Source organism: Atractosteus spatula, chromosome 21 (genome assembly GCF_055471065.1).
Source record: "Atractosteus spatula isolate fAtrSpa1 chromosome 21, fAtrSpa1.hap1, whole genome shotgun sequence".
Classification (NCBI taxonomy): Eukaryota; Metazoa; Chordata; class Actinopteri; order Semionotiformes; family Lepisosteidae; genus Atractosteus; species Atractosteus spatula.
The window spans coordinates 11,037,135-11,054,116 of record NC_142726.1 but is presented as its reverse complement, the minus strand read 5'-3'; the positions used below and the strand labels follow the sequence as shown (position 1 = coordinate 11,054,116).

The window sequence follows — 16,982 nt, the reverse complement described above, 5'->3', positions numbered from 1 at the left end:
ATTGTTAAACGTCTGCTACTTCAGTTTTTTTTCTAATTGAAACAAAGTCACCATTAAAAAATATGTACTGTATGCTCTGAATTGACCTCTTGCCTCATATATATGTCCTTTTCATATGCATATTTATATGTACACTGTATAGATTTTGCAATGCATAACAGTACTGTTCTGTGCACTGTACCTGCTAGGATGCAGTGATATTCCTACATTTTCAATTTCTTTTGCATGTTATCTTGCTGGTCCAGGCGCATTGATGATGACAAGGGACGGACTTATGAGCTGGAGCACTCTGCTATAAAATGTATGAGAGGGATTCTGTATTGCTACATGCGGCAGGCTGATAAGGTAAAGCACTGTTGCATGGGCTTGAGCTCTGACCTTGCTCAAAAGGATTAATTTTATATCCAAGGATGTCATCTTTTGGATTAAAAGCAACTTTTTAAAAACTGTTTGGGAGTAAAAAAAATAATCATTTTGACAAGTTAAAATTGGTTTGGAGACTGAATTGTGTTTTTTTAAAGTGCATTCAAAGATTTAATGAGCATTTCTGGCGATCCTTTTTTCATTTAAAATCAATTTCAGATATTTGAATACACATCATTTACACTTTAACTGTGGTCTGTATTAAACTCTACATTTTTGGCTGTTAATGACAAATTGATACTAGTATTGTGTTTTATGTGTTGTGCTCCATTATTATGTATTCGTATCTTAACAACACTGGTACTGTAGTTCTTCACTTGAGTTGAGCAAATGAATTAAACCAGATCATGTGAAAATGTGATAAATGTACTGTATATATACAGGTATCAGTGTTTTACAAGTGCAGAGCATGTTTAGTTTTAGCCTCATGTCAGTTCCTTATATGTATTTATATTATTTATGCCTTAGGTAAGATCCAAGTACTGAAAAAAAGATCTGCAAAAGCTGACAGATAAATCACCCTATTATCTGTGAGAATTGAACAATCGCAGCATATGAAGTCCTTGGAAGAATATAAAGCAACCCTGTCATGCTAAACATGTTGTTACAACAAGGGGTAACCATTAGGGTTTGAAAATCTGCAGAAAACCTGTATGAGATATTTCTGATCCCCACATTCTGCACAAAGACCCTTGTGACATACAGTACATTCTTTGGCTTTAATTACCTAGGGTGCTTTACAGAAGCAAATCCATTTTGTCAGAAATCGTGGTCTTTTTTTCCCCCGATTTTTTTTTCAGCAAATCCCTTTATTTTTATCATCAGGTAGCTCCTCAGTGCTGACCAGATATTTCTTTTTATTAAACACTGTGTTCATTGGTTAATTGATTTGTTTTTCCTTATTTTTTAATTTTATCAACTATTTCCTGAATGCATAATGAATGACCAGGTTTATAAACAATAAAGCTTTTAATCAAAATTAATCATCTCTTTCCTGTAGGCATCTAGTTGTGCCATATAAATATGCTAGCAAAACTTTGTGAACATAAAGGTGGAATTTACCAGCTTATTAGCCTGATAACCAGTACTGTATGCCCTTTATGAAAGTGTCAGTCATAATGATTTTGACAAGCTCTTTCAATCCCTTCACCCTTGCTGATGAACAACATTGATGATGCTGTTAGTATGCTGTGCTGTTATGCGGCTTGAATGCATACTGCTGTCCTCTTTAATGTTGCTCGGTAATATGATTGCAATTAACAAAAGATGGAAAGCAACGTACAAGAGAAGAAGGATTTTTCGTCTGTAAATACAGTATATAAGGAAAAGTGAATTGTAGCAGAATTTGTAGTACTGCTTTAGTACAAACATGCTGAATGGCCTTGCTTTTTACTTCCACTAGGTCTAAAACAAAACAAACATCTGGGTTCTATTGTGGTGATCCAGGCCTCACCATCTATCACTTAGCCAAAGGAGCTTAATAAAATTCTAGGAGACTTTTATTTGTAGCTCTATATTTTTTAAGCTGGTTCAGGCTTGGCCAAGACCAAATAATTCTTCGAACCACGAAAATTACCTCAATTAAGTAATGAAATGGCTTAGTCTTTGGATGTTCCTGTAACTTTAGTTGAATTTATCTGCTCAGTCTATGAAGAAGTAGAAATCTCTTGGTTTAGAAGGCATTCCATCTACTTTGTTGGAGGTGTGGAAAGTTGATTCACAGTAGTTATTGATTTTGTTTTAATAGCGTGATGTTTCTTTTCGTAGAGATTGGAAATCATCTTTACTTGCACTCCCTGAGTTATGCAAGGGTTTGATTCCTCAAGTCTTTACATAACCCAAATCGTACATAAGTCAGAAGTGACCCTTTTGTCCATATTTTGGATCCAGACCCTCATCAACTAACATTTCAAAGCATTTAAAGAAGCATTTGATCAACTCTAAAATATGTAAAATGAACTATTTGGTACAAACCTATGACTTGCCACAGAAAGAATGCAGGGGTACTGCATTATTGGTTGTCAAAACACTAGCCAGAGAAGGTCAAAAGTCAGGTCAGCGAAGCTGTAAGATTAGCATACTATATAAGGGCCTCATCTGCTTTCCTATGTTAAGAAATACAGCTTTAACTTGAGTTCAAGTATACAAGTAATGTACATAAGCTGCAGAAAACTTGTATTCTATCTTTTATTATATTGTAGCTCCGGTGTGTTATAAATCTTTCAGGATTCAAAGTAATTTGCTGGGTGGTAACCTCTCCAAGTGAAGCTTGGTGATTTCAACTAAGTCAGTTAAGCTGCTTCTGTTATAGCTGCAGTAACGGAACTGAGGATTTTCTATTTCCTTTGTGCTGAGAATTATCTTCTCCTCTACAGCCTAGAATTTGGCTACCTTTAGGCTTTTGTAAAACATTTTTGTCTTGCCTGTTTTTTTTATCAATTGGATCCATACTCTTTTCCACTGCTTGTTTTCATTGATATCCCAAAACTAGTACAGATTAAATTTCAGCATGATAATACACTATATATGCAGTTGTTTTCATTGACATACAGAGGTTCCAACAACATATTTCATTCTGCACTGGTGGAATTTTTCTGTTTCTTTCTGATACTTCCACTTCAAAATTTCTTTTTTGTCAACACATTTTAATGAAGCATCATTTTCAAAACAGAATATAAAGTACAAAACTAAATGGAGGACAGCCTTACAGTGCTCTGAAGCACTTGGTGGTCTGTTTGTATCTATTGTGAATTATTACTGTTGATTTGAGAGATATATGCAATGAGGTAATGGAGGAAATTCCCATAAGTTCATCCATACAGCTGACTGAGACCAAGGTTGTTGAGCGTCTCTGCCAGGTTAAGCCTCTCAAGCCACCTGGCCCTAATGGTCTGTGGGGCAAAAAGCTGTGTTCTAATCAACACTACTTGATTCTTGTATTATTCCAAAAAGTCAAAAGTTTCAACTACTATTCCTGTAGCTAAAAACCTAAGCCCTAACCAATAAGTGACTTTTAACGGGTCACACTTACCCTATTGGCTAAGTGCATGAAGAGGATTATTTGTGCACATCTTACCCTCTTGTTTCCAGGTCATCTGCATCCATTGCATTTAAAGTACTTATAAAGAACATAGGGGACTGAAGATGCAGCTTTGACTTTAGTGGATTTTATGAACTAGTGATCTGCAACAGGCAAAGTAATATGCTCATATTTTATTTATTGATTTTAGTTCAGCATTTGATATGATCCAGATCCACAAACTATTGAAATGGCTCCTGGGTTTGGAAGTTAATGGGAGGCTTATAAAATGGATTAATGATTTTCTAACAGATTGCCCATAGCAGGTTCTTATGAACAATACTGTACATTTTTAGATAAAATTGTTTTAAATACTGGTGTTCCCCAGGGCTGTGTTTTGTTGCCTTTACTATTTTCTGTCTAAGAATGAAGTGAAAATGCAGAAAACGTGATAATCTATGAGAAGAAAATATGACTATTGTATTAATTGTTTACTGGGGGTAATAGAGAAGGGGTGGACAATTGCTTTGAACAGAAAAGTCAATTGGAAAGATGGTGTAATTTAAGCATCTTTCAGATTAATGTTGATAAAACTAAAGAGCCGGCTGCTTGTAAAAGTAAAACATTAGATTTTCAACCTGCTTCCCTTATTATTCAGTGCGTGGAAGACGTTCAGTGTTCCAAATACCTAGGAACAGTAACAGACAAACATTTAAACTTTGCTGAGAATACCAGTTGCATTTTTAAGAAGGCTAGTCGGTGTATAGTTTTGATCTGGAAGTCGAAAGTGTTTGGGGTGAGTCAAAACATTTTAGAGAAGGTTTATAGAATGTTGATTTCCTTACTATTATGGTGGGGTATGGTAGCCAGAGTTATTGCTGATTACCCCCTCCCACCCTCTACTCTCCCATTTTCAAAGGGAATGAAGGAGATGTTTTAAAATGCCTATGGCCAAGAAAAAATGTACACTAGAAATATTTTGTTCCCTGTGCAATCGGCATACTATTTAATACAGCTAAGGGACTGTTTCTGGTGTGATGTTTAGTGTAATGACAGTGTGTTATGGGCAGAGTGAGATGTGTGTACTGTATATGTATTGCTGCTTGGCTAGGACAATTATTTGTTTTTAACATTTATTTATAGTGTGTATTATTTGTTTCTCTAACTTTATATGGTAGTGCCAAAGGCAAATTTTCACCATTTTGGATAGACACTATAGTTAAAATTTTTCAGTTGATGGTTTTTCATTATGTTGGTTTGTTCCAAAGACTTCAGCTTCATGGCAACTTAAAGTTTGAGGAAGCTTTATTCATCAGTTTCCCTACGGGATTAATAAAGTATTATCTATCTATCTTTACTGACGCCTATGGATCCCCCCCACCTCTTGAGCATCGTTACCTTGTAGAGGTGGAGATGCTTGTGTGTTTCAGTGAACCCCTAGAACCTAGAACTCCTGGCAGGCTGTCCCTTGATGAACAGGTGTAGGATGAGGTCCCAGCCGAAAACCAACCCACCCAAAGGGCACAGAACAAGAATCTGCCCTGGAGCCTTGCCTGGAGGTGTAGTCGGCTGGTGGCTGCAGTAATCGTTAAATCATCATTTGAGTTTTGATTAAACGTCTTTATCCAAATTTTGATTTATTGAGCATTCATGACGGATATATTCAAGTGACTTGACGTAGCATATGCAATATAGCAAATGCCCACGTTAGTCAGGGTGTTGATTGGCTCCTTTGGTAGCCCAGCTCAGCTGCCTACTGTACGAGTTGGGCTTCTAGGGGGCCTGAGTAACACAATGAACAGTAGCTGTGAAAACTGACCTTAATGGAATTTTAATGTCGTTTTCTAAAGAAACTGTGTGTGTGAACATCCCGTTTATACCACCATCTTTGCTGGGAGCCAGAGGAAGCAGGGTAAACCTTTGTGAAGGAAAACTGACAAGTCAAAGTAGAAAAGGCCTATACTTGAAAGTCGTGAGGGAACATGCTTTGAAACATTCCTGTGCCGATTTATTTTCTCATACTGCCTCAATACATAAAAGGGTGTTTAGCATTCCACTGACTTCTAGTGTTGGTACTGTATAAAAAATTAATGGTTAGCATCTGATGTGCAAATGCATCATTCATCATAACACAGGGATATGATTGCCTACCAAGCTGCACAGAGTCCCTGAATAAAAAACAATTTGTTTTACTGTATCTGCAATTTTAGCTTTCTAATCAACCTAAATATTGAACCCTTAGTTTATTTTCCAAGGGTCTCCCACCTGCATTCCTGGCTTTGAATATCTCGGAGTTCTGCAGCTGGAATCAGGAATGTTAAAGTTTACAGCACAACATTGATTTCAGTGATCATTTTCTTGGGGGAATTCATTTTTTTCAAAAAGTGGGTCATTACTGTATACTGCAAAACTGTATAATGTAGCTACTGTTTATGTGTGTTTTTTGTAAAAACACCTTCACAGCTTTTCAGTCCTTATGTTTCTTTTACTAATGACCTCATTTTAAACACCTTCCCTGTATTGTAATTAAAATGTACTAGTTGAATAGTTAATTAGTTTGCACAGCAATAAGCCATTTACATCTGTATCCACTTTTAAAATGGAAAAAAAAGCTCTTTATATACATTCACAATACCCTGGGAATATGAAACACTAAGTGATAAATACCAATTGAGGGGAGCAAATATAATAATGGTAGTTATTGTGTGTGGGAAATCTAAAAATAATTCTAAGTCTCAACATGAAAGAAAACAGCTTTAGCAGTTAATGACATGGAGTTTGTCATGTGCTCCTAAATAATTATCAAGGGAATTATTGGGGATAAAAATGGAACAAAATCTTAGTTTATTTTTGTATTGTAGAAAATGCTCTGTATGTTTATGAAAGCATATTATTATCTATTAATTTAAAATTCAAATTGCTCTACAGCAACATGTAATTTGTACCTGAAAGATTCTATATATACAGTACAGTGTATGACTGTCAGTGACTGAGAAGAGTCATTTCAGATAGGTTATTATTACTTTTGTTAAACTGTTGTACCTTTTTCCCATTTCTAATTAAAGACCAAAACTAATTGCATATTGATTAGTTTTAACCCTAGTGTTCTTGCTCTTTACCGCTGCCGAAGGGCTGAAGTAAAAATCTGGGCCAGGAGGGTATTTGTTGTGACCTGGCAAGTACCAAGTGAGGGGTGACCTAAAAATAGAAAACTTATTTATAACATTTTGGTATACCGTAGGGCTTTGCTACTCTTGGTACCTATTCCTGGCACAGCATTGTTATGTGTCTTGCATTGTAAGTGGTGCAAAACCCCTTTTTTTTCCACAAGCTGGCATTGTAAAACCCTGATGGGGAGCTCAGGCTGCTGATAGAAGGGTTTCCCAGAAGACTTAAAAATCTGTTTTAGTTTTAATTAATCTTAATAAATAAGATTTTAGAAGCCTGAGAAAATGTTTGATTATTTCAGAGACTTGATCATTCTGATTTAATTAACAAGTAGAAAAGAAATATGCAAAAGTACCTACTGTAAGCAGAAGATTCCTAGTAAGAAAGTTCTTTAACTCTTGTAATGTTTTAAACAGATTTTGTTTGTAGTTGGGGAATCTTTATTTGGATTGATATTGTTTCCTTTGTTATTAATGTTGAGTTGATCTTATTTCATATATTCCCAAGCAATGAAATCTAAAGAGCCTCAGAAAAGCACAAGAATAAATATCTTGACACACCTTGATCTAATGTTGAAGAGCAGCATTTTGAGGATTTTTTTGAATGATAAGTGATTTTGAGCCTTAATAATGTGTATATATATTCCCTCTATTAAGCCGCAAGCTCTATCATGTTACATTTTTCAAGGTTTGCTTTAACCTCTTTCCTTTTTTTCTCTTTTAGGTAGAACAGTTTAAGCAAGATCCAAGTCCTTCAAAATGCCTTCATTCAGTTTTCAATGTGCACACAGGAGATGAAATCTTTTCTTATGATGCATACTGTCACCTGCAGGTATGTGTTTTTCTCAGCTGTGCTATATGTTTCTGCTAATATCAAAGTTGACATCTGGACATCTATATTAGCGTTTGAAGTGAGGAATAAAACTAAGCAGTGTCAGAAGTCTTGAAATGGAGCTACTTCATTTTTTACTGTGCTGAATGGGCTCAACTTTTACTTATTATAGCTGTGACAAGAGCACTCACGATAAATTGTTTACAATAATATTTTAGGAATGGTCAGAAGTATAAAATATCTTGTATAAATTGGAACTATTTTTAGGTGAAGAATAATTTCTGATCTGTACAGAAAATAACACCCTACACAACAAAATGTTACGACATATATTTCCAACTATACTGTATATACATATGTTCTGGAATGGAATTGTAATTTAGACTTGAATAATGGATTTATTTACACAGAATCAGTGTTTCCTAATATTAAAAACATCAGAATAAAGTAATGCATAAGCAGAATGATTTATTGGGGTGGGGGGGAATTTATGTCATAATTACATTTATTTCTTGTGTAGTTCTAAAATTAAGACAAAACTCCTTTCAATATATGTTCTTTTTATATGATTATTTAAAATGCTACTTTATATCATACCCATTTATGACTTTATGATAATTGCTAAATGTGACACTGATGGTTTTAAAAAAATCTTGGTAGCATCAAATCAGTGTCTCATTGAAACATTCTTCATTTTTCCCGCTCAGCTGGACCTTGTGCTACAATAAATTAGCTGACGATGCTGTTGATGTATTGATTTGAATTCATTATATGAGTTGGTTTCCCAGTTTTTTTTAGCTTGAACTTGGCTGATGGTCAATTTTTGTCTATTTATTTAGATTGATGCTGTCTCTCTGTTCCTGCTCTACCTTGTGGAGATGATCTGCTCTGGGCTTCAGATTATCTACAATACAGATGAGGTATGGTTCTGTCACATGATAAGACATGAAAACTTCAGACATCTGTTTAAGAGAGACCAGAATTAATTATTTTATGTTGTTTGTTATATTAACTGTAAAATAGAACACAGAGGGAATTGTTAGAGGAAAGAGGCTGTTTAATAGCACAGCTTAAAGCAATTCCCTAAATAGCCTGGGTATTGGCACTTAGCAATTATGTATGAATTCTGTATTTTGTCCCATTTTTGTGTTTTGTATGTTTTTTGTTCAGTCTCAGGTTTCCTTGTATGCAGGAATGTTTCAGTGTTTAAAAAATCTTTTAAACTAAAATATTTCTGTTTAATGAAGGTAAGCATACAAGATGTTTAAATTGCATAATTTTTAGAACACAGCATAAATATTATTATACTTTTAATTTATACAGCTAATTTACTGCATCCTACACTTGTCTTGGACTCACTGTGCACATTTTCCATTAGAATCTGAGAACGATTACTTTAAATATGATGACAAGGACCAACCTATGCCAAAATAGTATGAGGTTCTTAGTTGAACTACACAGAATAAACCATAGCTGAATTCTTCAGTAGCTTTAGACTCTTTTGAAAACCCAACTCTCATTGAAAGCTTACAGTTGCTTACAGTATGTTGGCAAATGCAATACATGTTTTTTCCTTATGGCCAGTGTTGTATAAAATTAAATGCTTAATATGCACAGGCTGTTATTATTTCTTTATCCTATCCAATTATTGTTTAATCATTTTTATTTATTTTAAACTGTATTTTTACACTTCTGTATACATATAGTGTAGACAAGTAATATTCGGTGTGCACAATATATGCACATACAAGAACGAGTATGTGTATTGTATATATTATTTTCAAATAAATAATGATTTAAATCCAGTGTGGGCTGTTTAATAATCTGGGAAATAAGCTGTAATTTAATTCTGTAGAACAGAGGTATGTGCAGTCTTTATAACAGCTACATTTGGATTCAGAAGAAGGAGCATGTTTAAGAGACGCTTAAGGTTGTTTAATACTTACTGTGCTTTATTACATTTAATCATTACCCATTATAAACAAACAAAATCTTCTGTTTTAGGTGGCTTTTATCCAGAACCTTGTGTTCTGTGTAGAGAGAGCTTACCGTGTTCCTGATTTTGGAATATGGGAGAGAGGAAGTAAATACAACAATGGAAGTACTGAGCTGCATTCAAGGTGATATTATGGTTCAATTGTATTTTTTTGTGTTAATTGCAATTTCTATAAATAGTCAACAACAGCAGAACACACACTGGTTAGAGAGATGGGATCAGAAATACAGGGATAATGGAACTGGTTAAAAGAGTTAATCATTTAAAGGAGGTTTGACAGGCAGTCCCTGTTACAAGCCACTCTGCTTTGTCATTTCACACTCACATAGTTAATGAATTAAGGGGCACGATGTAAAAAGTCTCCTCATTTATGTTTTTCAAGGTTGCAAAAGAATTTGATTATTCTGGTAATGGAAAAAAATATTATGAAGAGCAAAACACGCTAACATATTTTCTTCTTGTACAAAATGCTGTTGCGCATGACTTACTATATGAATCGTTAAGCCCCAGCATTAAAGTTCAGTTTTTGGATCAAGGTTTGAGCTCTAACAATAAATAATGCATGAACAGTGTGAGGAAAAAAAGCTACCCTAAAGGAGTGAATGACTTCTTTGGATTCAATGAGACTGCAATTTGAAAGCAGCTGGTGATGTTATTTATTTCTATATATTATCTTTTATGGGTTATAGGTACATTAGATATACTGTATATACCAGCTTCTGAATTGTATGTTGGCAACATATATTAAGCTAGTTGCCTTATTCCTTTTGTGTCACAGGCAGGTTTCTTTAATTCTTTTAAGAAAAAAAAGAATGAATGCTTTGTATAGATTTCGGTTAACATTGTGGTCTGCATCTCCAAGTGTATTCATTGATATTGTAGATTTCCTCTTTGGATGGGTTCCCAAGATTACATTAAAAATGAAAAAAAAAAACAAAGTCAAACACTAGTTAAAGTATCATAAAGGTAGAAGAAAATTATTTTTAATAAATTCTGGTAAGTATCTTAAGTGAGGCAAGTTTATTGAAGATAAAAGATTGCAATTCATAACAATTTGTCTTCACATGCCACAGAACATGCTTTTAAATGTTGTTTGGCACATCGATATCACGTCTGTTCTTGATTTTAAGCTAAATCTAAATATTTTTTCCTTGGCTTTTTTTTAGTTCTGTGGGTCTGGCCAAAGCAGCGCTTGAAGCTATTAATGGATTCAATTTGTTTGGAAATCAGGTATAACTATCTCGCATTTGCTTATTTACTAATTGTTTTCTTTGTTTCTTGGTTTTACTTTATATAAGTGCTCATCAGATAATATCCAATTCCAGTTTGTTGTAGTTGCAAGTCATTAATGCAACCATCTGCTTCATAATATGATCTAGGTGGGACAAATACAGACTAGATGGGACATATTGTCACCTATCATTTGTAATGTCTTACTGTATATGTAACTGAATCAATTAAAATGGATTTATATAATTTTATATATAATAATATAAAATGGATTAGAAGGTCTAGTGTTGGATGTGTCCATGCCATAATATAGATCTCTAGTACAAAAAGAAATGTACACCTTGTCTTGAGTGACTTTTTTATCTCCACATTGTTTAAAGATCTTTGGGCTTACTGCCATGTTACAAGTAACAGCATTGAACCATATCAATGCTAGCCATAAGTGTTAAGCTAATTAAGACAGGGCTCATTTTTAACGTGCTATCCATGAAATGCAAAGTATGTAAGTGTGTTTTTGTTTCTAAAAATATACTTATTTATTTTGTGAATGAATGAAAGAGTGTCCTTTGTTTTACTAAACCTCACCCTCTGACTAAACTGCATAAAATTATATACTGAAAGATATTTGATTTTTGGAAATTAGGGAAATACATGTATTGTGAGAGTACATTTCTTGAAATGTGTTGGGAATAGCCAAAAGTGACACTAGTGAATGCTAACTACTGTTCAAAAAGTGAATGATTATGAGTTTAAAACTCAATTTTTAAGGCAGTTAATTAAATAAAGGGTAAATATTTTGTCTTCATATTGGACATATGGGTTCATTTTAGTCAAATTAAATTTGAAGGCATTCTTAATTGTATAAATCAGTGTTTAATGGTACTGTATGTAGAGGATTTAAAAGTTTGCTTAGGGAAACTTTATGTCTCTTTGAGTTTAAATATGAAGTTTTGAGCTAGTATTTTTCTCCTGGATCCTAAACATTTTGGAATAAGAGTGACTTCTAGCTGTCTGTTAATTGAGCTTTTCCTTCTACGCGAGCTGCACACACCCCTGTAGGATGGCTGGCTTTTTTCATGTCTATTTTTACCCAGTGCTCTTTTGGCTCTACTTAAATCATGTTATATTTTTGGTGGATTTTCTTTTTCTTCCATTCTACAAGATTTAATTGCCCGCAGTTAGAATGCACTATGGTACTTATGGCATAATTTCATTTTTATTTGCGAGCTTACATTGTGTAATAATAAAAGGGTATGCTGTATACTCAGTTATATCTTCAGCCCTCCGAGTTTTTCTTAGACTGCATTAGTTTACTCACTTTTATATTTGAATCAAGGTGTGATCACTCAGATGGGTGCTTCCAGCAACAGCTCACTGTTATTTCTCAATAAAAAAATTGAAGTGTAACCACTTCTGTATGTAGCCATTCAGCTATTGAATGCTTAGTGTTAATGTATTATTTTAAAGTATGTTTAACATATGTGTTACTAATGACAGCTCAACAGTTTCCTTAATTGGAAATTATTTGATTTGATACATGATGTATTTTCTACCAACAAGATTTGACGCATTGCAAATTGTTATAATAGTTTATTTATAAATATATGCTCTCTTCAAGGAATTTCATTCACAAATATATGTCCGATTAGCTTGCTTACATTACCACGCTTCCACAATTAGGTTTTGACAGCACAGAGTAACTGAACGTGTTGTAAATAAGGGCTATCTGGCTTAGATGTCTTTGACTCTAGAATCTTGTCTTTTGGAAAATGGCTTAAATCAAACAAATGAGCCACTCTAACAAAGGAAAATAACGTCAGAGAGAAGCCATAGACAATTTAAACCAAGATGTACTTCTCAGTGGACTATACTGGTTGCTGTGGCACAGATGTTAATATAGATTATGTGTTAGTAAATGATATATGTCAATTGAGTAAATGACTCTGATGTTATCTGTGAATAGGCATTAGTTACAATAACTCCTGAAAAAAAATTACTATACTCACTGACTATGATTTATGCAGTGGATAAGAAGTTAATAGCCAGTATGAGATATAGATGCTACCCCCGAAAGTACTGGATACAGTCATTTAATGTACATTCCACAGTTACTGTTGTAAGGCCATACTTAGCAGGAATTAAATTTCCATATAGTGGCCAGAATAGATAATGCCAGTGACGCTTACATGGCTAGACAATGTAACATCACCTGAAGTATATCACTGAAAGCACTAATAAAGGCAGTTGATTTTAAGCAATATGTTTTCTTCAGTACAGTCACAGTTTTTCATTTGAAGAAACACTAGTTTTTCTGCCTTTTTGTTGAGATAATGCGTATAAAGAATCCTCAATCCTCTTTTACTTATAAATAAGTCAAATGCATTTCTTGAGTGTTTGAAAACAGTGTTGTGTTCAAGATACCAAGTACATTGATAGTTGATGGTTTACCCTTATGTCTCGCATATTAATTTGATAGTTTCTCAGACAGAATTTTCACATACTATCTGAAATGCGTTTATGGCATCTTACAATATGCTACAGGGATGGACTGAAAAACAAAAGAGAAAAGAGCTTGAGGTCTGGAACCAGCTGTTGCTCATTAGTACTTTCAGTCCTAGAGATTTTTTTTTTCTTTATCTCCTTTTTAAAGTATTTAAGCTTTTAGAATTACTCTGTAAATCATTGTAACATCTGCTGTATAATAGCCTAGTTCATCACTTGACCTAGAGTCACACAGATGTTCAAATCAAACCCTCCGTTTGCTACATATTATAAACAAACAGTAAAAGGAATATTAGCATATTTTGAATGTGATCTTTTTACAAAGGCTGTACTCTATTAATGCATATCATCTGGTTGTGTGTTTTCCTAACTCTGATAGGACTTTTTGGATTTTCAGTATTCACCACTGGAAAATTGCTTGCTATTTTGCCTTGTTTTTGTAGAGCTTGTTTTAGATTTTTGGATGTTAATGGCTTTCTTCAGAATGTTAAGTTTTCTTCAACCAGCGAACCTCAAAAACTGAGATTTATGAAGGAAAACAAACACTAAAATAATAGTTTAAGCAACGGCAAATCATGAGAGTTTTGCTCTTTCAAAACCATTATTACTGTAGGTGCACTGAGGTGAATTGTTCTCAGTCAGCACCACTTTTTTTTTTACTGATTGCAATTTAATGGGTTCTTGATAAGCAAATGTATTTTTTACAGGAATACTCCAGGAAAAGATACAGAAATCCATCCATCCATTTTCTAACCGCTCTATACAATCCAGTGTTGAGGAGGAACTGGAGCCTATCCTAGCAAGCCAAGGGCGCAAGGCAGGATACACTATTGATGGGATGCCAGTCCATCACCGGGCATGATGTAGAAGTATTGTAGCAAATTAACTTTGTCTGCTTTCTGATCTTGTTTGCAGGGCTGCTCATGGTCTGTCATTTTTGTAGACCTTGATGCTCATAACAGAAACCGCCAGACACTATGCTCCCTGCTCCCTAGAGAATCAAGATCCCATGTAAGTAATTCCATCTATCCATTATCGGAATGCTCTTTGTTTTTAGTAAGGGTTGTGGCAACTTGGAGCCTGTCCCGGACACATGAGGTGCAAGTGAAATGCAAGTCCATCACAGACACACGCAGGGACAATTTGTATAACCCAATTAGCTAAGACAGCTTGTCTTTGGACGATTGAAGAAACTGGTACATGCAGAGAAAATACATATGTGAATAAAGGGAGAGCACTAATTTAACTGTAGATAAAAACATATTTTCTGCGGTTTTGTCAAGCCTTTCAACTTCTGTTTTTGAAGTGTTCCTTAGTTACATAAAACAGAATCTCCACATAATTATAGTCTTGCTTCAGATTCATTTGAAAACTAGGTTGAATTTTTTTATTGCTAAATTCAGTGGCATTAAGGGTGATCCAACTGCATACAGAATATCCAACACCAGGGACTATTACGTTTCATTTACTTCATTTACTGCTTTTCACGTGTTGGAGGGGTGACTTCAATTGTATGGAAATGACTATTTTAGTTATGTCTTTGATGAGAAGACATCAATTATATAAAATAAATTTAGGAGAAATTGTCTATAATTAAGGAGAAAAAGTCTGCTCACTTATTAGAGGCTGTGACTAATTTTACATTAAATGTCAGTTATCTGATGTTAGGAACTGTGCTAGGAAATGACATTTTCTCAGTAGTATGTTTTCTTTCTTCTAGAACACAGATGCTGCCCTCCTGCCGTGTATCAGTTACCCTGCGTTTGCTGTGGATGATGATGCTCTGTATAATCAGACCCTGGACAAAATAGTGCGAAAACTGAAAGGAAAATATGGCTTCAAGCGGTTTCTGAGAGACGGTTACAGAACAGCTCGCGAGGATAAAAACAGAAGGTACTACAAGCCTGCAGAAATCAAGGTAGGATATCAGATAATTGATAAGGAAACCACATTTCCTACAGTGATCAGAATCTCCACATACTGGTGGTCTGACTGCTCTTTATTTGTAGCGATGTGTAAATTGAGGCTGATTGATGTGTGAAATTGAGAACTGTTATGTGTAAAAAGAACAGGACTGATGGTAGCACTTTGTTTTTGGGATCTAGGCCAAGGGTCTACATGTAAAAGTGGAGGCATGATTAGAAAAAAATATTGTATTGCAGCTCCTTTGTTTCATCTGAGAAAGACTATTTGAAAAAAACTTACTTTATTAAAGTGTAGTTTTTTAACTAGAATGTTTATCTGAGATGTCATAGGATGTTTGGAGATTGCAGAAGCAAACTTTATGCTTAAACTTGAGCTTAGTTATCCTGTAATAGCACCTTTTTAAAGGGTTTTATTTTTTGTATTGAAGTACAGTAGAAACGTTAGGGCTAAAAAACATTTATTGTAGGATTAGAACAGGAAATAAATGGCTGTGATTAGTATGTAACCTAGTTTTGTGAAATTCACACTTTCATATGCTTTTATTCCTCTTATTTTGCTGAAGGAAAGCAAATTAATTTGCCTGCTATTTGTTCAATTCCATCTGATCTGTGCTGTCTTAGCTGAAATGAGGTTAATGCAGAATCTGCCTATATAAATTCATAACATGGCAACTAAGTACTTAGTACTAAATGTGTTGCTTTATCTATAGCCTTGACCTAACAGATTAAATGGGCACTAGGCAAAAGTAAATGGAAAAATCAGTGCACATCTTGAGTTGTATTTCTAAAATAACATACTCAACTTTTCTGGCTTTATTACACAAGAATAAAAGTATGGTTGGATTATCCTATCATTTTAAACATTGTAACCATCTTTCTATAAGGTGTATGTTCAGTTTCTAATTACCGGAGTCAACTAAGTCAACACCCGTTTTTAAGCAGTTGCCTAATCCCAGTGTTTGAACTTGGGTCAGGTTTTAAACATCCTTTTGCTTGTCTAACATTTGCCTATTTTGTTGACATTGACATTGCATTTCTGCAGTGATAAACAAGAATTCCAAACACGCAAGTGCTGATTAGAATCTTTAGAATTCTTGAAAGCTATTGAACAGTTCTGCAAAACACACATTATGCACATTTAGGTACTGCGTCTAGCTAAATAAGAAACTTTCGTGTATCAATTATCAATAAGATGCTTGTCATACTGAGGTTCCTGGCAATCTAGGGCTCAAGTCAGGACATAAGGGCCACAACTGCTAGCAGTTTTTTCTCAATATTACATTGTGTTGTATCAGTATATGTAGTCACCACGTGCGTTCTACAGGTAATATTTAATGTTTTGTAGTTTTAATAGTCTGTATGACCTCAGTATGTCTTTCTATAGTCTTTAGAAGGGTTTTATAGCACTGGGGTTTAAACTGGAGTTTAAAAACAATTCACTCAAATAATACATTAAAGTGTGATTAGTTTGGAATTTTTTTATAGAGGTTGACTTTTAGTTAATTTATATTTATTTCTTAATTACTAAGAAAACAAGATTGAAGACTGTAGAGGTATAATGATTTTCTTTGATCTCCTTATTTTAAGTGCACATGCTAAATGGATTAAGTTTGATCATTGTGTGAAGAATTATCAGCTCTAGTTGTCTCCTCCCAGATTACACTAATAAATATCTTTTCTTGTCCTGTGTTTGGTAAACAAATAAATCATGACTGTTGTGAAAGTGGAATCAATCTCCTTCAAAAGCAAGAGACTCTTATTGCTAGTCTGATTACTTACAGAGATTGGGAACCCTGGCGTCAGCCTCTAATTAAATTTCACCAAAGCTGTGGTGCTTTGTGTTGGATTGTAGTGTATTTGCAAGGGCTCAAAATTTGTTTGGGCATTA

At 34.4% G+C, this 16,982-nt stretch overlaps 1 protein-coding gene across 4 annotated transcripts in view; it reads left to right on the top strand.

Annotated features, from left to right (window-relative positions):
* Positions 1 to 16,982, top strand: part of phkb (phosphorylase kinase, beta) — a 57,435-nt gene that overhangs the window by 9,975 nt on the left and 30,478 nt on the right. For all 4 annotated transcript variants that reach the window (XM_088938533.1, XM_088938531.1, XM_088938532.1 and 1 more), the window contains 7 exons: positions 246 to 345; positions 7,334 to 7,441; positions 8,281 to 8,361; positions 9,446 to 9,561; positions 10,604 to 10,667; positions 14,085 to 14,180; positions 14,890 to 15,087. In XM_088938533.1, the coding sequence (XP_088794659.1) occupies positions 246 to 345; positions 7,334 to 7,441; positions 8,281 to 8,361; positions 9,446 to 9,561; positions 10,604 to 10,667; positions 14,085 to 14,180; positions 14,890 to 15,087 (763 nt within the window). The remainder of the gene's footprint in view (positions 1 to 245; positions 346 to 7,333; positions 7,442 to 8,280; positions 8,362 to 9,445; positions 9,562 to 10,603; positions 10,668 to 14,084; positions 14,181 to 14,889; positions 15,088 to 16,982) is intronic.